This window comes from Trichomycterus rosablanca, chromosome 16 (genome assembly GCF_030014385.1).
Source record: "Trichomycterus rosablanca isolate fTriRos1 chromosome 16, fTriRos1.hap1, whole genome shotgun sequence".
Taxonomy (NCBI): Eukaryota; Metazoa; Chordata; class Actinopteri; order Siluriformes; family Trichomycteridae; genus Trichomycterus; species Trichomycterus rosablanca.
This window is the reverse complement of record NC_086003.1, coordinates 24794339-24817847: the sequence shown is the minus strand read 5'-3', so window position 1 is coordinate 24817847 and position 23509 is coordinate 24794339. Positions and strand designations below refer to the sequence as shown.

Here is a 23509-nt window from a genome sequence, read left to right as displayed (position 1 = left end):
GAGAAACACATAACACAGTATGAAGCACTCACCCCAAATTTAATAACAAGCAAAGCACGAAAAAAATGCAAAAAAAAAAAAAAAATGTAAAGAGAAAAAAAGAATAAATTATTCAGCCAGTTTTTGAAAACTTGCAGGAGGACTTAGATCTACGTGTCCTGCTGAAGTCAGACCTACAGTAATCATACCTCAATGCATTAAAAAACCCATTATATCAGAATCAAGTGCTGAGTAGAGTTGGCGGTTGAGACGATGGTATGTTGACGGTACTGTGGTCTCCAGTGAGATGCAACACAGATGAAGAAGAGGGTTTAATGAGTTTCATTGCATCGGGCTGCTGGATAAAAGCCAGTGGAGAACTGACATTGTCTACACAACAAATATATAAAAAGAACATGTCAAACTTTCATACATAAAAAACAAATCATTGAACCAGTAAATCTTAGAAAGTGCTTACTTACCAGGGAAAGCACTCCTTGAATTCAGTGAACTTATGTCGGACCATGAACGTGGCTAGAGCATCAGCTACCTGTTAAAAGAGATCCAGTCGGCAACAATGGTTAATTCAATATAAAATAATGCAAACAGCCACTCCTTCAATTTAACCAACCAACCAACCAACCGATCCATCCATTAATCCATGACACAATATGGCACTGCTATTGTATGCAACCGGTCAAGATGGCTAAATGTATACCATGTCAGAACGGTCAACTTTAAGTGCCTTAAGTAGAAACATCTAAAAGTAACAACAGTCTTTAAAAAAGTTGACCATATTTGGTAGCAACATTCACCACAAACTTCCAAACTGCCTCTAGAAGCAACATCAGCCCCCAGACTGCTCGGTGGCTGCTTCATGGATTGGTTTTCCATGGCTGTATGGAAGCCCAGGATTGCCATTCACTATGCTGAGCAGTGGCTAAGCTAATAAAAAGCACAGCACCTTTAGACTCTGAATCAATAGAAACTCATTCACTAAATTCATTTGAACAGAATCACTTATGTTGAGAGCGATTCATTTCAAAAGAGTCATCCATTGTGAGAATGATTCATTTGAACTGAGTCATTCTTGTCGAAAATGATTCGTTTGCACAGAGCCATTCATGTTGAGAATGATTCGTTTGCACAGAGCCATTCTTGTCGAGAATGATTCGTTTGCACAGAGCCATTCTTGTCGAGAATGATTCTTTTGCACAGAGCCATTCATGTTGAGAATGATTCGTTTGCACAGAGCCATTCATGCCCTTTTACTGTGGACTTGGATTTATACACATGGATTATACACCTAGTGGAACATCACACAGATTTAAATGTAATTACATTTTATTAATTAACGTAAATGTAAACTAATGTAGATTTAACACGATAACCCACATTATAACGTCACATGCTGCGCTAGGACAAGACGGTGCAACTCCTGATTAAAAAATTCAATTTAAATATCATATGTTATTTTTTAATCTAATTTCACTGACTGTTAAACCTGTAAGGATTTTAGGGCAGGAATCCATCTTGAATTTTATTGCTAACTTCATCCGGTGTTTTGTGCCACTTTTAATGACAGAAAGGTATAGTAAATGTGATAAAAGTAGCATGTAAAAATTTAATCTAGCAATAAAAATGCCCTCCTATACATGCAAGAAGAGCAATTGTTAATATTAAAATAATAATAAAAAATTGTTAATATTAAAATAATAATAAAAATATTAATAATAATAATAAAAAAACATACTTTTTCAGGTGCATCCTCATGAACAGCGTGGCCACACTGTGGGAGAACCTGCATCTGAAACTTTCCTGTAGCAATAACCACCAAAAGTATATAAGACCCACTTATCCAGATAAACATAGCAATAATAAACATATTACAGTTCTACACAATGTTTTAGAAGAATACTGAAGTAAAAATAAGTAAATACAACCTCTGCAGCAAACTGGATTTCCAACAAGCTCATGGCCAAGTGTCAAAATATTTTAGGCCAGATATTATATGAAATTATAATAATGGAACAATGGAAAATAGTTTGTTGCATAGATTGTTTTTCTTTTTACTAAAAATCAACAGAATGTGACATAGTACCAAGTCTTACCCTGCATCTGTCCTATGGTCAGGTCTTTATCCAGTCTGTCAATGCCTAGAGAAAATACAAGCATGGTTAAGCTTAAAACCACAAACTTCAATGAAACACTTGATTCTGATCAGGGTTACAGCGAGTTTGGTTTCACTGGGAAACATTGAATAAAAAGTAGGGAAAACCCTGGACACAATGCCAATCCATCGCACGGCTTCGCCAACACATAGCCAATCATGTCTGTGTAGACACCTGGCTGGCTGATAGCACCACTCAGAATCTCAACGTTGGTGGACTAGTGAAACAGACTGCCACACTAGCTTAAAACTGCAATAATTATTTTACCCAGATCAAAGTTTTAATAAAACAAAATTGTACAAAAAAACATAGTTATAGTTAAAAGTTTACATACAATAGTAGAGAAAACATATGATTCGATAGTCTTAAGATTTTAGTACTTTCTGCAACTGCTCTTTTCCTGTTTCATTTAAATGTTTTGATAGATTTTTGAACAATCAGCAATGTCAAAATATACATGCATTAAATTAGACTGAAGGCGACCAGTTTTTACATGGTTATTGTAACAAAATCTCAGCCCACTTACCTGCCAGCAACAGCAGTTTTGGTTCAGAGCAGCTGAGGAAGAGGGAGGACAGGCCTCTGAACCAGCCCTCCCAGTACTTCTCCGTCTTCGACAGCTCAATGCGCCAGGTGTACAAACTCTCTTTTTTTACCTAAAAAACAAATATTCAGACATTCAAACACACAAACAAAAGTATATAATTTATTTATTAGATTTTTTTATGCCACTTTATACACTTGATTGTGTTATTTATAGCATGATCTGTGTTATGTTTAAGTCATTTTTTTCTTGTTTCTATTTGTCCATTTATATTTTTGCACAAACAAAGAGTATATAAAATACAGCTGAATCTGCAGGTCCTGGCAACCTAATCCTCCCCACCCCCCAAAAACTGTATTTTACTGCTAGCTGGGTAGAACACTGGAATTTTTAAATAAGAACTACAAAAGCATTTGAATCTACAGTATAATCCGGCCACACACTGATTATGACTGTAAAAGGTATTAGAGATGGACTTGAGTTATCAACCTTAGTGATAAATCATAACCTATATCTATATTTAAATGTTTGGGTTTTAACTGTAAATACATTTTCCATAATCATGAGGAAGTGCCAAGATCTCATCTCACTTTTTAAAACAAAGGATATTTCTGATCATTAACAGAATGTAAGAAAAGACTTTTTATTTTCTGTAAAAAAGCAGCTGGTACCTCCTGGTCATCTTCCTTCTTCCTTTTGTGATTGGACTCTCCTTCTTGCTCCTCTTCTTCCTCTTCCTCAATGATCCCTTCACTGATGCTCTTAGAAATACCAGCACTGCTCAACGGTTCCTCACATCTGTAAACAAAACAACGTTATTACATATGGCATAATTCAATACCAACAGGTCAAACGTAAAGTCTTTCTTAAAGCACAGGGCGCACTCACTTTCTTACTTGTCCAACCATAGACACACGTGCTGATTCAATATTCCTGATCTGTCCACTCTTCACACTGTCATTAACAAACAGATTAACAACAATTTGTGAGCTTAATAGTGCAGTGGTAGCTTAGCGGTTAAGGTACTGGACTAGGAATCAGAAGTCCCACCACAGTCAAGTTGCCCCTAAGCATGGGCTTAACTATAAATTCGCTTAATGCCATAAATGTAAAAGATGTTGTATCCTGACTGTCATGTGTCCAAAAATGAGATACACACCCAAATGACACCTACAACATAGATATACTTTGTGGATGTACAATTATGGACTGCAGATCTGCCGTTGCTCTGTCACCTCTTACATCCCTACCATCAATGGAAAGGGACTCTAATAGGACCCCCACTCACCTGACGATGTTTGGGTGGTGGACCATTCTCAGCACTGCAATGATACTCCCATGGTAATGTGTGGTACTGGTGTGAGTGTATCAGGTGCAGCAGACTTTTTTTTTAAATCACGAATGGTCAGTGAGGGTCTTATGAGAGTTCCTTTATGTTTATGGATGGGGTAAAGGAGGCAAAAAAGTATAGAGCCAGTGAATGCATGTACGTGAACCATATAATGCCTCAAAATAAATTACATTTATTACTACCTAAATGTTAATAAAATGTTATTAACTGATAAAGACGGATTGGAAATTGTCTTTGGGAATTGTAGCATACCTCCATTCAATTGCATTTTCCACTGACTTAAAGGTTTTTGGTCGACTCCTTAGAAAATTCTGCATACTGTTTAAGGCATCCATTGCTGTTCCTAAACCAAGACCAAAACACACAGACGTTATTAGCAGGCGTGGACTTTATTGCATCTAGGTTCCCAGCAAGCTGTTTTAGCAGAATGAGAGTTTTGTCTAAAGTTACCCTAAATTCACACAGGACAGTAGAAATCAACCTTAAAATCAGTTCACACTGGACGCATCTCTGCCGGGTTGCATAAGCACTAGTGACAAAAGGCACACAGGAGAATTCTAATTATTTTATGCATATAGGGGTGGCACAGTGGAATAGTGGGTAGCGCTGTCACCTCACGGCAAGAAGGTACGGGTTCTTTCTGTGTGGAGTTTGCATGTTCTGCCCGTGTATCCAAAGACATGCAGTCAGGCCAATTTGTGTGTGTGAATGTGTCTGCCCTGTGACGTACTGGTAACCTGTTCATGATGTCTCCTGGCTTTCGCCCAATGAATTGGACCCACTGTGATCTCTGTACTAGCGGAATGAACATCCTGTGTCTGTTCAGCTTAGTCTATCACCGTCTTCAAAAGACAAGTAAAGACCCACTTCTTTATTAAGAACTTCTTAATCTTCTATACTTAAACAAACCTTCTACCTATACTTTTGTTCTAACAGGGTTTGAACAAACCTGTTTCCAGCAGATCTGTGTTATGTTGTCGTCTCTTTGAACTATAGTAATGAAATGTTTTACTGAAGAAGTACTTCTGGAGGTGCAGAAAATGCAGTTGTAATAAAATGAGTGTTATTGCTGTGTGTGATGCACGTCTTGAGCGTAAACAAACCCTGCATAATTGCGTCCAGTGTGAACTGGCCTTTACACCTTAAAGAAACAATAAATCTACCTTCCACCACGTCGATGACACAAAGTCCAAGCAATGAGGGTAGATGATTGGCTGCGGCAGTGTGAACTGCTATTGCTCCTCCCATGCTGTGTCCAATCATCATGATCTGAGGTGGGTTTTCACCATACAGAGCTTCCACCACTTTCCCAATATCCCTGTACAAGAATATTCAGTAGCGTTACTTTTGTAATGTTTGATAACATTAGATATTGCTGAACAGAGTTTACTCAGTGAGTGTGTTAGTATGGGATGAGTATTTATATCTGCTAAAATTTACAGCTCTAAAATCTATCCCATTTACAAAGAAAAGAAAAAACAGAATCGGCACATTTATTTAGTACAAGAAACTTACTTGGCCATTGATTCAGCAGACAGGTCTTCTGAGTTTTTTACTTTTGTGTCTCCTGCAAACAGAACAGTGAAGTGCAGTGCACATGAAGAATCATTTTATTTATGATAACAAAACACCCTAACGTTTAGTACAGTACCTGACAAAGTGAATGTTACCTCAGAAGACAAACACTGGTAAGAGAGTGTGTGATACTAAAGCACTTAATGACTGTTAACATGGCACTGTCATGACATGCCATAAAAACTAGAGTTGCCCCAGTCAACACAGTAAACATTGTGAAGTGGAAGTGAGCGGCATGGTGGGGCCTGGGTTTGATTCCCTAGCCGGGCGGGTGAACGGGGTCCTATCTGTGTGGAGTCAGTGTGCATGTTCTCCTTGTGTCAGCTTGGGTTTCCTCCGGGTGCTCCGGTTTCCTCCCACAAGTCCAAAGACATACAGTCAGACCTCAATAGCTATGATTCAAATATTTCTGTCTGATACAGAAAAAAAAAAAAAAAAGAAAGATTCAACGACTCACCATGTGCCCTGAGATCCATAGCTACAACCCTGCAGTTAATCCTGCTACATATCACTCCCTACAAAGAAATAACCAAAAATTTATCAGGTTTAGCATTTTAAAACCTTGATATGTTTAGGAGCACTCAATAAAAACACTGCAGAACACACACACATACAGGGTTTTAAAGCTTATGTAGACAGTTTATGCAAAACATAAGATGTAACTGACAGAGAATACAGCCCAGGAGAGGGCAGAGTGGCCTCCGCCATGAAGCAAAAGAAGCACCGGACCCTGAGAACCACTGCTGTAGACTCTGAATGTGTGCACAGGAGTCAAGGAGCAGCAAACAGCATTAAGTGGACAAAAAGATAGATAATCTAGGTCAAATGGAACACCTTCATTTGTCATATATACATATACACATTTAAAGTACAATGTAATTTCTTCTTCATATCCCAGCTTGTTTAAAGGCTCGGGTCTGAGCGCTTGGTCAGCCATTGTATGGCACCCCTGGACCCGAGATAGTTAAGGACCTTGCTCAAGGGCCCAACAGTGGCTGCATGGCAGAGCCGGGATTAAGACATACAGACAGAACCTTCCATTCAACAGCCCAAAGCTCTACAAACTAGGCTACCATGGAGTGTCATCCCAACAGTTTCTGCAATGTCTGAAGTACTATACAGCTAACTATTCGAAGGATATATCTTTGCTGTTGTCATTTTCCACTTCTACGTCCTCCATGGTTTCAAAATACTGACTCCAGGGCAGAGGAGAGAAGTCTCGCTTTCTTCCAGGTCTGGGGAGCAGAAAGAAAAAAAAAAGACTTATGAAAACACTCAGTACTAGGGCTTATTTATAATACTTATCAGACAGGTTACAGATCCAAATGTATCTGGGCCTTGCTCATGGTCACAAATTCTCACAAACATACTCCAAAGTACTGCAAGAAGCCTTTTAAGAAGAGCGGCTGTGGTTATAGCTGAAATGATCATATAGATGTCACTCTAATACCATTTGTAGCTTATGGCCGGGTGTCAGAATACTTTTGGCCATATAGTGTATATTTCAAATGATTTATTTATTATTTCAGTGTCCAGTGAAGTAAATCAGACAAGATCATAGGACATCTCACCAGTGGTGATGTAGGAAAATTGTAATGTAAGAGATTATGGTGTGTGTGCTCCACTTACCATATAGAAGCACTTTGAAGTTCCACAATTACTGACTGTAGTCCATCTATTTCTCTACATACTTTTTTAGCCCCCTTTCATGCTGTTTTTTAATGGTCAGGACTCTCAGGACCACTACAGAGTAGGTATTATTTGGGTGGTGGATGATTCTCAGCACTGCAGTGACACTGACATGGTGGTGGTGTGTTAGTGTGTGTTGTGCTGGTATGAGTGGATCAGACACAGCAGCGCTGCTGGAGTTTTTTAAAATACCATGTCCACTTACTGTCCACTCTATCAGACACTCCTACCTGGTTGGTCCACCTTGTAGTAAAGTCAGAGACGATCGCTCATCTATTGCTGCTGTTTGAGTTGGTCATCTTCTAGACCTTCATCAGTGGTCACAGGACGCTGCCCACGGGGTGCTGTTAGCTGGATATTTTTGGTTGGTGGACTATTCTCAGTCCAGCAGTGACAGTGAGGTGTTTAATAACTCAATCAGTGCTGCTGTGTCTGATCCACTCATACCAGCACAACACACACTAACACACCACCACCATGTCAGTGTCACTGCAGTGCTGAGAATGATCCACCACCTAAATAATACCTGCTCTGTAGTGGTCCTGAGAGTCCTGACCATTGAAGAACAGGGTGAAAGGGGGCTAACAAAGCATGTAGAGAAACAGATGGACTACAGTTAGTAATTGTAGAAATACAAAGTGCTTCTATATGGTAAGTGGAGCTGATAAAATAGACAGTGAGTGTAGAAACAAGGAGGTGGTTTTAATGTTATGGCTGATCGGTGTATATATGGCTATATGGCTATATCTGCGCTGTATGGACTAATGTTATGATTAACTGGGTTCCATACTGTGATGTTTGCAGCTGGATATTGGCTTTTACATTAACCTGACTAAACTGAACTAATAGGGGGTTAAAATACATGCAAGACCATCCCTAGCATTTGAGACGTGGATGTTAAACAAGATATGTGTGCGGAACACCGTGACAGCAGTTCTACATATTAAACATGACTAATAAGCAAATATACAAGGTAGAAGTGCCTAGATAACTAGCAGCTAAAAGTATACACGGCTTATAAAGGGCATCCTAGCTGGCATGCAGTTGGCATATACGTGTGTGTATATTTTAAATGCATTAACATTATGTTGTTTATCTGACTGTGCTAGTTTTATCAAAGTCGTGACGTACCATTAACGACGGTCAGCTAATCAAACAGCTAGTTAGCCAGTGCTGTATACATTCAGATATTAATGAAGTTATACATTTTTAACCGTCTGAGTTTATTTATTTACACGCACTTAACAGTAAACTCACCCCATTTTCATTTTGGAGCCAGATTGGATGCCTCCTGGCATCGGGGGTCTGGAGGCTAACAGATTCAGGTGCAGCTGTCTCTCCATTCTGTTATCAATGCTAACGCACTTAGCTTTCTCCTGAATCTCACACACACCAGTTTACATCTAAATAAATTAGATTATAATACTGCTACTGACATGAAACCCAGCTCCAAAACCTACACAGCCAACTCTCCACCCACTCGTGAGTGCCTTCAGCTCAGCATTGTGGGAAAAGGAGGCCAGTACAAACGCTTTACTGTATACAGAAGGACGCTGAAAACTGCATTTCCCAGAAAGCACCGCGGTTTGCCCCGCAAAGACGAAGGGGGCTGAAAAAAGATGACGTAATGCTCCAGTGACGTGCTGGGCATCACCGTTTTTAGAATGAGTGGGCACACCAGCTTCGTGAGCTGTGCCCGGGGTTTCTTAGCACGTATTTCATCCTGGTCAAGGGCATGGTGGGCGCCACCAGGATAAACTGATTTGCTTTGTGTAACATTCAAGTCGTCAAAGACGCATATATGAGACCTTTTTCAGTCATTCAGTCATTTTAAGTCGTCAACCCAGCTAACAAAATTACGTTCTGAGAATGTTCCCCAAACGTTCCTTTTTGGTTGTGGGAACGTTGCACTGGAACGTTCCCTCAACGTTATTTTGTCCAGTTTTCATGTTCTCAAAACTTTTTTTTAAATATATGAAAACGTTCATAAAACGTTACATAAACCTCATTTGCAACCATAATTTAACGTTCTGGAAACGTTGTCTTGGAATGTTCTAAGAACATTTTAAATAAAGTCCTCTGAACGTTCCCTTAACGTTCCATTTTGGTTGTATGAATGTTTTATTAGAACGTTCCTTCAACGTTATTTTGTCAGTTTTTTTATCAGTTTTCTTAATATTCTCAAGACATTTAAAACAAGTTAAAGAACATACCCAAAACATTTTTAAATGTTTTAAATGTTACTTTAACATACTTTTAACATAACTACAGATAATGTTAATCCAGGACAATGTTAATCCCTCTGTCTCTGTAATATATTGGATGAAGGAGATTGCAGGCAGAGAGAATCCGTTTAACTATGCACATTTATTTGCAACATACACACACACACACACGTTCATGCTTCCAACCCGTTACATGTGCATTCACTTAGTAATTCTACCGTCATTATCTTATATAGTCATTAAGTATTTACTGCCACCTTCTAACCGTTAACTAATTTACAGTTATATATCACCAAATACAATTCTAATATACTACAGTCTTGCCACAAAAAATGAAAAAATAACAATCCCTCAATTTTTCTATCTCTTATAAACTGAGGTAAAATCAGTTAGAACATATTGTATTTATTATATGATGTTATTATTATTATTATCAAGCAATTAATTAAATTAATCAATGGAAAATGGAAAAAATATATATAAATTCTAATGTAAATGAATAAATTGGGGAAAAAAGAAAATAAAGTTAGGTAGTAATTCAGGGCGTCTCTGCATTCTCCACCTTAAAAGTAAACAAAAATATTTTTTAAGTATTTCTGCATATTTATCAGTACATGTAAAACATTTTACACTGTAACCAAGTCATTCTGGGCAGCTAAAATACAAAGCTTCCTTGAAGTTATGTTGCCGTCTTTAATTTAATTTAAGTCTTCAATGTGCAAGAGGTGTCTGTGGCTCTTTTTTAATTGTTGAATTACTCGTATGTGTGATTTTACAGTGAAAATCATGAAATAGCATTATTTCATGAGGTACATGGCAGTATTTAATAGGCCATAAAATAATTAAACAGCCAGCTTGATTAAACAAAATTAATAAGGGAAATCATACTAGTGTTGTGGATGTTTTAATATTTATTTAAATATTGTTGTTGTTTTTTTTTTTAAATATTGTTTCTGTTTCTGTATTTTAAATAATTCAACTAAGCAATTAATCAAAAACATAATCACCAGATTGATTAGGAAAATAATTGTTAGTTGCAACCCTAAATGTGAAGTGAAGCATTTTTGTTTTGTGCATAGACGTTAGTTTAGGATTATAAACTGTTCAGTCAAATGTAGGATATATGTCACATTAATAAGCTACAGGAAAAAAAAAAACTAATTTAATGTTAATCTTTTTATCTAATTAATCTTCTTTTTACTGAGAATAGTGAGGTGTCTTTGTCTTAACGATGAGGTGCCGATTGTGAAATGACGACTCCGTTGACACAGTTTATTTGCAATTAAGAAGTTTATTACAGAATAATAGCAGTGTCGCTCGGACAGCCTGGCTTTGTCCGGAGAGAGCTTGTGTTCGGATCTGCTGCTCTCTGACTCCAATGAAATTTGCTTCTCCTTAAATACTTGAATATCCATACAAAAAACATATGGAATGTATTGGGTGTGTCATTTTCTTAAAACTCAGTAGAGGTTCCCACAGTCCTACTGACAGTTAGGGCCTCTGTGTGATTAATATATTTTCTATAGAATAACAGAAATGTATGCATTTAAAATGGATCCCAGATGTGGGATTGCAACCGAATACACCCCGGCCTCCTTATGGAATGTAGAGGTCTCATGAGAGGCATCCCAGAAGTGTGGGAAACACTTCTACACAATAACCTATATATGAGATTGTTTTAAAAGGAATATTAAAAAGAGATATCTGACCAAATTATTTTATATGAACCTTCCAGACACCTCATATTCCCCCCTTTGGGACTAATTAGTCTCAAAAATCAAAAGAATAACATAATGAACAATGGTTATAGACATAACATAATCTAGTTCCTCCCACATGTATGTTTCCCCAACTTAAATGTAGCACTTAGCGACTTTTATGGAGTGCAAGGAGCGAAAAACCTATCAGGCAGTGTCATCCTTCTGAAATGTCCATCAATCAATCAATCAATTTAGACAGGAAAAACTCACTCGCGACCCCTCTGCCCAGGCGGCCACATATTGTACTCCAGTCCAATTGTCCCCAGAATCTAAAGGAGGAACTATTATATTTGAAAGGATCACATCCAATTTTACCCCAAATTACAAACGAAACTATTATATTTGATAGGATTATGATTTTAGCAAATACATTCGAAAACCTCAGAAAAGAAAATCAATAAAATGTCCAAAGGTCAACGGGTCAACCCCTCGGATTGATCTATTGGACCTTGTTCCTACCTATCAATCAATCTGTCCCTAACCATCGAGAAACAAACAAAAAACTCTGAGGTCCCCAAATGTACCTACCTCATAACCGAACATTTTTCATTAAAGACTAATACCTCCAAAAACAACATAATATCACATTAAGTACTCCAAAAACAACATAATATCACATTAAGTACTCATAATTACATACTACAATTATAACAGCACACATCTTATTTGCATAGTATAACATAAGAAAGACATAAGAATGTATCACACTGCAGCTCCTCAGCAGCGCTGACTCTCCATGTGACTCCATGAAGTCTTGATGATGTATTGAATCTTGACATTCATCACAGAGTCCTTGTTCAGAGTCTATCAGTCCATTCTTATTGTCCTCATGTGAGCTGTATGAACCCCTTCAGCACATCAGGGTCCTCGACTAATCAATCAACCAAAAAGTGGTCTCCCCCCTTTCATACTAAAAGGAAAGAAAGAACACCAACCAGTATCTTTTGCATAAACAACAGATGCAAATTGAAACATCAATTAACTCCTTATACAAAAATGTAAAATCACAATATCATACTCTCATATTCCCCCAATCTCATTACTCCATGGTAAAACTACCAAACAAAATAACTAAAATAAACGGTAGGACTACAGCCATATAACGAGATTATAACGAAATTACATATTCAAAATGGATACGTCTCCATCAGTTCACCTTCCACCATCAGTTCTTCGACATCGTCCATGTCAGTCCCTCGTAATAAAGGCATCTGTATCCTATCACCAGGCATCACAACACCTACCCATCTCATTATCATAGCCTTTGCAAAGGTCAATAACAGCGTACAAAAACAAAACATCACACACAATGATAGAAGAACCGCTACCAAAATCTGAACCAACACTGCTCCCAACGGTCCTAATTTCTCTTGCAACCAAGCATTCGCAGACCATCCAGCTCCTGCTGACGCTCCAAACGCATCCCTTATATTCTTCAATGCATCTATAACACTAGTCATATTATCTGAACTATCAGGAATCAAAGTATAACAAGCATCTCCTGTCAAGTTCAAAGCTACACACAGGCCACCCTGTTTGGCCAAAATGTAATCAAGAGCCATATCATGTTTCAGTAACGTCAATCTGTGACTTTTCTGAGTATTTGATAAGTATTCAAACCCTCTCACAGTTTCATTCGCAAAACCCTGTAGGGTGTAGGTAATATTATCAATGTGATCTGCTAAAAATGTCACACCATACCATGGAAATAAGCCTATACCCCACTTTTCTCCTATACTTATTCTCCAATGGTAGGCCTCTAGATTATGAAATTGTGCCATGTCCCTTTTCTTTCTACTTCCAGAAACAGCCTCAGATTGGCTCTCATCCGGTCTTTCACCTCTCTGAATAGTAAAAACCTCATATGGCAGCTTCAATGTTGCCATGTAACAACATCCTATCCATCCATATGGCAGAAATATATAAGCTTTATCACCACAAACCCACCAAATATCTTTAAAATTTCCTATAGTCACATTTCCAGGCAAAATCTGATTCCTCACCATCAAAGTTCTGCTTTGTTTACGGTGTGGCATATAAAAAGTCACCTTAAATAAATCACTCTTAGCCTTCTGCTTACGCTTACCCAAATCCATTATATAATTGTCACAATCTGATATTCCCATAAACATTCTAGTTCCTTTATGAGTGTCATTTGAACAAAAACAATCTTTAGCTCCAACAGATCTTACCTCTATTGCATCAGGAACTGCTGTCAATACATTTTCATGCTGATCAAGTAAATTCACATATGGTAAATCTCTCAACCAAGAACAATTATTCTTAGGTCTAAACAAATGCACTGACAAAGCCATCAATCTATCTCCTCCTGATTGCTGCTGAAATAATAACCATGACAGCACATAGTATTGACATATAGAAAGCAACGGCTCTGGTTCCGTTTCCAAAATTGAAGGCCATGTCCCTGGTGTTGGAACTTTCACTATACATGGACCATTCAGTCGTCTAACTGATCTTACTGAATGAGTTAACTGCTGAAACCACAAATTCCTACTTGCCCATGGGTCTGAGATTTGTAACACTGAAGAATCGAATCCAAATGCTTTCCACTTAGTTTCTCTCTTCTGTAATGAACGGTACTGGTCAGTCATTTCTTCTGATGTCCAGTCAAAATCTAAGAACTGATCTTTAACATCCAAAACAGTCCTCTGAGTTGTCACAGATGAATCTACACCCTTCTCTTCTTCCATCTGCTTCCCAGATTTAGATATCTTACTACTACTATTTACACTAAGCTCTATCTTTAACATAGGCTTCTGAGTTATATTCACCACTTCCTTAAAGTTCAAAGTCGTCATGTCAGGTGTTTGAGTCACCTTTACAAAATTCCTAGGCAACATCGTTGTCACCGTATTATTAACAAAGGTTGCCCTTATATCAACCTTACTTGTAATATTTCCAGAAGTGACAAAAGTAGATGCTTTCACCATCACTGTAGTAGCTTCTATTCTCTTCAAAATCTCAGCTACAGTAGTAATCTCCACTGATGTATTAACACTCTTAGTTGTTTCCGGAACTAAAGTAATACTCCTCATCTGTGTTCTATTTACCCCTAGAGTAGTCGCTGTAGTAGCTTGCTCCTCAATTCTCTTAGCAACCGTAAACATCTCCACAGGACTCAAATCTACTATCATAACCACCACTTTACGAGTTATATAACCTCCTCTCCAACTATTTACCAAGGGAATGAATTTAAACTCCGGCTCATAATAAGTACATGTATACTCCCCTAGGTCTTCTCTAGTAATATTTCTCACAAAAAGTGTACAATCATCACTGACTGTCAACCACCTTACATCATTCAGCAAAATATATTTCCTCTGATCAAGAGGCACAGTATCAACCTCAGATCCCATTAACAACTCTTCATCACGACTATTCCTCCACACAGGAGGATTACTACCACCAACATTAAACCTCGAGCATTTACAGGGAAGATAAACTGCTCCTCCTAACTTGGCTCTAACTACCTTCTTCTTAAGAGTTGACACCATTGTCACCATCTGAGGCGCTACCGTAGTTAAACATAACACACTCATACTTTCAGAATCATTCAGTGCTGAAAGATTACACTTCTCTGAAGTTCCTACCACTCTAGTTGTCATAACGCTTTGGCCTAACCCTTTTCCTAGCTGGTCTTGGACTCCTTTGTTTACCTGTGTCTCTGCATTCTCCTGCATCAGAATCACTTCCCTTTGTAACCTCTGGCGCTTCACATTCCTCAGGAACAGGCTCTGCTGTTCCTGGGACATATTGAAAATCAACGTCTCCAAATCTCCTTTCCTGCTCACTAACTGCAGAGTCATCTCTGACATCATCAGACACATGCACACTCCCATCAACATCTTCCACATTATCTTCCACAACATTTTCTTCTAACTTTCTTGACCCTTCAACTTCCTGACTCTGTGAATCTAGTACCTCCTCACTTGGCGCCTTAACACAATGCGACAAATGGTACCACGTTGGAGACCCCTTAACCTGAACCGCAGTTCCCGTACTGCGAACAACTTCAAATGGTCCTTCACGACGTTCGTTATACCACTTTCTTCTAAATACCTTCACAAACACCTTGTCTCCAGGTTGCACTGAACACTTCCTTTGTTCGTCCAGTCTCTCCTGCACCTCCTCTTTCTTTTGCCTGTCAGAAACGTACGCGGATATTCTTTTATGCAGATTAGCCATATACGCAACATATGCTCTCATTTCATCCTCTAAAAGGGCTAAGCTTGGACCCTTTCCACTTGTACGCAAACAAGGCATCGGCATCAATCTACCTGTAACCAATTCATGAGGTGTCATATGTAACTCACGCAGCTCACTCGAGCGACACACCATTAATGCCAATGGAAGTGCTGCTATCCAATTCAACCCCGTATGCTGGCAAATTTTCACAATGCGATTTTTCAAAACACCATTCATCTTTTCACAAATCCCTTGACTTTGCGGATGATAGACCGCACCAAGACGCTGTTTAATTCCCAGTTTTTGCAAAATCAATTTCACTGTTTTATCCACAAACTCTTTCCCATTATCTGAGGATATCCGATCTGGAAGTCCCCACCTGCTTATGACCTCTCTACACAAAAACTTAGCAACAGACTGGGCATCCTTTCGCTTGGTTGGACAAGCCTCAGGCCATCGTGAAAATCTATCCACAACAACCAACATATACCTCTTTCCTTCAACTGGCTTTATCATATCCACAAAGTCCACAACCAACTCACGCATAGGACCTCTCGGAGTTGGAATATAACCAGGAGGAACCATCACTCCCCTTCGAACATTATTTTTCAGACAGATAGTACATCTACCTATAACATAATCAATCTGCTCAAGCAGACATGGTGCCCAAAAACCATACTCCTTTGTAATCTTACGTTTAACTTCCCCCCTTGCAACATGAGCCAACCCATGTGCTTCCTGAATCATTAGACCTAACAGGTCTGGAGGTGCTACTATTAATCCCTCATGATTTCTCCAAAGACCAGTAGAATCCTTGGTGGCACCTCGGTCTAGCCACAACTGTTTATCCACATCAGGAACAGCTTCCTGAAGTAAAATGACATCCTTAAGTGTAATTTTTTCTTCCAAATTCACTTCATGCGTAACCAGAAACACTTCACCCACTTTGTCTGCTCCTGTAACTGCCTTTGCAGCTTCATCAGCTGCTTTATTTCCTTGTGTGACCCTTGACATATCCTTTTTATGTGCTGCACATTTAGCTATTGCTATTTCCTTGGGCTTCATCATAGCATGCAACAGTTTCATTATTTGAGCATGATGCTGTATTGGGGAACCATCAGTTTTCTTAAACCCTCTGTTCTTCCACACTGATCCAAACAAATGACACACATTGTGCGCATAGGCGGAATCAGTATATATTGTCACTCGCTTACCTTCCGCCAACAAACATGCTTCAGTTAGCCCCACAAGTTCAGCAAGCTGCGCAGATGCAGGCTGCAGTATTATTTCAGCCTTCTCAATAACAAATCCAGCTCCTTGGGCTTTCACTACTGCATAACCAGCACTCAACTTATCTTCCACACGATAACAAGAACCATCAGTCCAATATTCTACATCTGCTTCATGCAGTGGGAGAGCTTGCAAATCTGACCTAAGTTTCATATACCTCTCTGCTTCCTTAACACAATCATGTGGTTCACCATCCTCAGGAGTTGGCAAAGTCTCAGCTGGGTTCACTGTAACACACCTCACTAAAGTGACATCTTCCTGCTCTAAGAGTCTATGATAGTCCCTAAGCCTAGGCATAGTCAATGTATACTTGCCATAATTCAAAAGATTTCTAAGGCTATGATGGGTAAGAATTGTTACCGGATATCCCATCGTAACAGATGATGCTTTATCATACATTAAAGAAACTCCCACCATTGCTCTGTAGCACAGGGGTAACCCCAATTCTACTTCTGAATACGCAGTAGAATAATAAGAAACAGGTTGAGGGCTTGTTCCTGTTCCTGTTGGCTGACAAAGAACTGCACATGCATATTTACCCCCAATAGAAGTAGACACATACAACAGAAAATTCCTAGAATAGTCTGGAAGCGCTAGCGCTGGAGCCTCCTGTAACCTTCGTTTGATCGTCTCAAAAGCCAAAAGGCCATCCTGTGTCCACGAAAGATTACAATGCAATTGCGCATTCCCTGTATCTTTAATCATGGCTCTCAAAGGCCCCGTTAAACTAGCATAATCCTCTACCCATGCTGAAGAATAGCCAGCAATGCCAAGAAATGTCATCATTTCTCTGACCGTTCTAGGCTTTGGAGCCTTGCGAATAGCTTCCAACTGACTATCAGCAATACTTCTATGTCCCTGTGTTATTGTTTGTCCCAAATAAACCACTCTCTCCTGACAATACTGCAGCTTTTTCAGAGAGACCTTATGCCCCTTCTCTGCCAGTATCTGTAACAACCTAACTGAGTCCTTGTGACATGTTTGCTCATCTAATGAACAAATAATAATATCATCCACATACTGAATAACCGTGCTTTTTAGCATCTGATCTAACCCTGTCAGATCATCCTTCAATACTTTATTGAATATATGAGGACTATGTTTAAATCCTTGCGGCAACCTCTTATACTCATAAAACTGACCTCTGTATGTGAATCCAAATAAGCCCCAACTTTCTATACCAAGTGGAACACTAAAAAACGCACCACATAAATCTATCACTGTAAAATGTGTCGCATCTGGAGGCATTTGGGCTAACAAAGTATGCGGATCCGGCACTTCTGCTGGAAAATCAGCCACTACTTCATTCACTGCTCTTAAATCATGTACCAGGCGATAAGAATCGTCTGGCTTCTTCACAGGCAACAAAGGCGTATTACTCTGAGGATTCTGTGTTATCTTCAAAACATCTGCTTTCAAAAGTCCTTCAATTTGTGGTCCAATCCCCCTAATTGCCTCTTCTTTCAATGGATACTGGTTCCTCCAAGGAAGTTTAACTCCTGGTCGTAGTTCAACTTTCACTGGTTGAGCTGACTTCACCAGTCCAATATCAGCACTATGCTGAGACCATAAACATTCTGGAACTTGTTGCAACATCTCTTCTCTTATAAAGTTTCCATCCAACTTAGCACTGCAAATGGACTCATGCGTCATCCGCACAGTTTGTGGCTGTCCCTGCCCTTGAGCAGAAATCATAATCTTAATAAAACGCTGGTCCTCACTTCTCCAAATTGCAAGATTCTCCTTCATCGGTAGAAAAACAGCTTCCTCTGCTTGCACCATCATTTCTCCTATGTGCTTCTGCTCATAATCCTCAGACACCAACAAAGTCACATGTGGGACACTCTTTTCAATATCAAACTCCTTGGACAAATAATCATCTCTATCTATCTTCATAGCTGCCCCTTGTGGTCCCAAAACTATGCAGCACGAACGAAGTTGAACTTGCTTCGGTTGACATTTCAACCATTCCTCTGAATTCGATTGGGCAGCATCCTTGAAATACTTAAGCGTACAGTGATATGGATACTCCGGGAGCTTCGCATTAGGCATGTTTGCTACAATAAACTTCTCCCACAACTTGGCGGGCTCCAAAAATTCTGCACCAAGATTTCCAATCCAGAATACTGAAGAGACCTCAGTCTCCACTGACATCAACAATTGGTGCACCACATCATTTGGCACCTCCACCAGACAGCCGTCAGGTGTACACTTTATCGTACAGTTCAATCTACATAAAGCATCTCTTCCCAAAAGTGCAATAGGTGTATGTTCTGATACCAATATAGGTATTGTAGTCTTCAGATTTTTATAACAAAGCTCAATCGGTTTTGTAAGAGGTATCAGCTGTTTTATTCCCTCAAACCCAATTGTCCTAATCCATTGATTAGACATAGGGAGATGTATAGCATCTTCAGGTCGAATACAGGTGAAAGCCGCTCCACTATCCGCCATCATTTCCAAAGGTCTATTATTTACTTTCACCTCTATTGTTGGATCTTTCTCCGACCCTGATGCTACCAGCTGACACCCCCCTTTTGGGTCCTCTGGGCACCTCTAAAATCCTTGCTCCGGGCCCCTGTAAGGGTTCACAGGTCCCTCAAAAGACCTCGGTTGGCCCCTAAATCCTCCTCTTCGGAAATTTCTTCCTCTGAAAATTCCTCCTCTGAAATTTCCTCCTGGCCTGTTGCACTCCCTGGCAAAGTGACCAAACTGTCCACAATTAAAGCACACTTCCGAAGACTGTTGAAAATACGGATTAAATCTTCCTCCTCTTCCTATGTTTCCACGACCTCTTCCTCTCCAGGTCTGCACTTGACCAAACAATGGCTGTGGGTAAGAAACAACTGGAACCACTGATGATGACTGAGATGGTTGAGGCTGAGCCTGGCTCGGCTGTACTTGTGGCAATGGTGGATTTTGCTGAGACTGACTCTGTATAACCACAGCCTGCTTCTTCTCCTTCTTCTTATTATCCACCAATTGTATTTGGTTAAGTTTTCTAAGGGTTTCTTGGTCCTGCTCTTTTTGATCATGCTCCTTCTTCCTATACAGCTCCACCTGGTGGGCTATATGATCTGTATAGACACCCTTTTCCATGCTTCCAAGACCAACCACCTCTGCTAGCTTACTCCTCACCGGCAAAGGCAGCCCCTTCTGTATTTTAGCTCTCAAAATTGACTGCTCCATTCGATTCAAGTCCGGATCATTTCCTGTGACATTTCTCCACACTTGATGGGCTCTCGAGACATATGCCCTCGGGTTTTCTCCCTGGCCCAATGGCTCAATGAGAATATTATCTGGATGCACATTTGTCGGAAACGTATCTCTTAGCGCTCTCCACACTCGACCTCTATTCGCAGAAAACAGCTCCGGGTCATTCACAGCAGTCCCCACATATCGATTAAGCCCTGCTTTCTGTAGAAGCTCCTCCATGGCTGGAACCCCAAGGAGATTAGCTAGAAGTCTCTTAATATCTCCTACAGCCGATTGTGTCCCCACCATAATCTCTTCCAGCTTTGAAATCCAAGGATGGGCTCCATCCTGAAGAGTAGGCAACTTCTCAAGTATATCTGACATATCTGTATTCTGCCAAGGCTTGTACTCCAAACTCTGTCCTCGGATGACCACTGGACACATCTTCTCCAGTGACTTCCCTTTTCTTGAACGCAACACATACTTTCTGTCCACTTGTTTGGAGTCTTCTTTCTGCAACTCTTTCTTCTGTATCTGCAATTCCCTTAATTGCTCCTCCAGCTCTTTCCGGCCTTCCGGACTAGTAGATTCTTCCAGGCGTGAAAGACATTGATCTATACTTTTTCCTACCTTTCTTAAAGCCTTCTGTTTGTTCTCAATTCTGGTGCTGGATGTTGCAGGAAAAAACCCTCTTGAATACATAGGACCATCTGAATCACTATCGCTACCTCCATTTTCACTCTCCTTAGAGCTTTCATCTCCTGAGTCTTCTCTCCTCCTTGTTTTATCTCCTCTCTTTTCCGCTTTAGCCAATATCTTCCTGACTGCAGGGTCATATCCTCCCATGACCTCCTCCAGATCACTTCGATCTTCATCATCTTCAAATTCCATCCTCCTGATCCTCAGCTCACCCTTAGTTTTCAAAGATGTCGTCTTCTTCTTACTTTTAGAACTTGGGTACATCTTTATGGTCGTTTCCGCTTGTCCCATTTCTATTATTCGATCATCCTCATTTCTGATTTGATAATTGCCCTCCTGACTGATCACTGGGAGCTGGGGATAAACCTCCTCAAATTTCACATTCGTCTGATAGGGAGGGGGTTTTTTCACTGAGTCCACATGTGAAAAAGGCACATTGACTTCCGCCATTCGTTTTTCTATTTCTTTTGTGCTTTTTTCTATTTCTTCTGCACCTCTATCTCTCTTCTCTTTTGCAGCTCTCATCCGCTTCTGCCCTTCATTCTCAAACAACTGGAGAATGCCAAGCTCCTCTTGTCTTTTTTCTTTACGTTTTTCACCTTTTTTACCCTTCTTTTGATCAGCTTTATATGTAGACACAAGCACCTGCATTGTATTAATTACATCTGGATTAAACGTTCCCTCCAATGGCCAAGGTTGGTTAATCTCAGGCCAACGCTTATTCCACTTCTCCATCATCTTTGGGATGCCTTTAACTAAAGAATTATTCTTCTGTATCACATCAACAGGAGTAATAACCTTCGCAATTTTAGCGTCCTTCTCTGACATTGTAATGACTTCCTTATGTACCCTTATTGCAAAGAATGAGACTAATCACTATAACTACTTAAAACTATTTCAATTACCACTCCTTTATTTCCCTAAGCAACCGATGTGACACAATCAATAAAACCTAAAATGAATTTGCCAACTCCAAAGGTGACAACCATCCACAACACTAAGCATCTCCTATTATAATAACCAAACACCCAAAGAATCTATCAAATTGTAAGCAAAAGCTCACTCAATTAATCCCCCAAATAAAAGAAAGTCCTATCCCATATGAAACTCAAACTCACACACTCCCACAAGGGACCAACTATCATCAAATAAAGTCCAATTCGCATATTCATTCACCTTAAACCAACAAATAGTCTCAATATCAAACCCCAACACAGCTTAGATCAGAAATCATGCACAGACAATAAAACTCACATTAGCCATCAAAGTTTAGTATATTCCTATAGACGATCAGTCTGTTGCCAAGCCTTTTCTCTCTAAAACTATATCATATAGTGTAAACAAATACACATACTCTTGTATACCCAAATAGATGAATAATAATCATAAAATACACTTAAAATGCAGGTATTGGATAGCAGAGTTTGTGATAATAAACAGGAACACTGGCCTGATTAGATGAATGATGTCATCACACTTCAGTCCTTATTGAACAGCAGCACCTCCACTCCGCGCTGCGCACACAAGGGGAGAATCACCCCTCCTTCTCCTCTGCTCACAGAAACCCACTTTGTAGTCGTCTCATATGAACACACAGGAATCAGAAGACAGGGCAAAGTTTATAAAGTCTTTTACTAAACAGCACTCTATTAATTCACAACTTTGCTCAGGTTTTTTTCCTTCACTTCAACAAACTTTTATACACATGCAAGCATTTGCAGTCAGGCTAAACATTACACCTACAAAGGTTAGGCACGTCAACTACACACACACACATACATTAATGTACATGGACCTACTTAGTTCAGTTCCTTCAGTTCCTCTGACTACTTTTCAGTCCTTAAATCCTTACATATTCCTTATTTCTGTTTACATTAAACTCCTTTATATTGTCTATTCCTTAAACTCCTTTTAATAAATTTTTACGTCCTCGGATCTCTGCAAATCTGAATTACATGCATTCTATTCTTCTGCTATCTTAACTATTTGCTATCTGCTCCTCATCCTTCAAACCTCCTGAGGCTGGCTCTCCAATGTCTGTGGTGTCAAAAACTCAACTTCAAACATACTTTATCTTAAAACCACACCACAGCCAGCAGCAGCAAAAATCACATAGATTCATGGCATATTACACACACTCACACATAACTTTACAATTTATTGGTTTACTTATCCTAATTCTTCATAAAAGTGGGCTTAGGGGTCTTTTTTTCTCCTTTTTTTTTTTAAAGCCTGCCCTTACCACACTTCGCATCATCTGGTTTCCGTCATTACTCACATTACACTCAACCTCACACTAGACGACACCCTCCAATCACTATGATTGACAGGTCTCCATACCATTTGATTTCCTTACTCCCTAGGCCAAAAACTCCCCCTAAACGTGGGATACTGTCTCTCTCTCCCATACGCACATAGAAGCAGCACCTCTGACGTCACCTTACACAGCTCTCTAAGTCTGGGCAGCCCCCACTTTTTCTCCCCCTCTCACACACACACACAAAGGGATCAGGGAGCAAAAAACAGGACTTTGTTACTTATAAGAATTCAATGCAACTTAGCTGTCAGCACTTCATCTAAACACTAAGCCATGATTCACACTATACTTCTCACCTTAATACTATATCCATTCTTTAAAAATCTTTCTTGGGAGTTTATTGCTTACATTTCAAATGTCCTCATCATTTCTGAGGCTCATAAATTTTTAATTAATTAACCTCCCAAAGAAAGCTCATTAATTATCATTAATTACTTAATTAGCATTAAGCTGTCCTCTTGAAGAAGCTTATTATCTTTACTTATTAATTATTACTCAATAAAAATCA

General features: G+C 39.4%; 1 protein-coding gene across 1 annotated transcript; it reads right to left on the bottom strand.

Annotated features, from left to right (window-relative positions):
* Positions 1–20: 20 nt before the first annotated feature.
* ppme1 (protein phosphatase methylesterase 1) lies at positions 21–8880 on the bottom strand. The gene is made up of 14 exons (XM_063011164.1): positions 8567–8880; positions 6762–6855; positions 6288–6380; positions 6078–6135; positions 5561–5612; positions 5209–5363; positions 4298–4388; positions 3583–3648; positions 3366–3492; positions 2677–2806; positions 2091–2135; positions 1733–1797; positions 462–529; positions 21–369 (listed from the first exon to the last, which is right to left on the bottom strand). Coding segments are annotated over exons 1-14 (1131 nt in total). The 5' UTR covers positions 8653–8880; the 3' UTR covers positions 21–368.
* Between the last annotated feature and the right edge of the window lie 14629 nt (positions 8881–23509).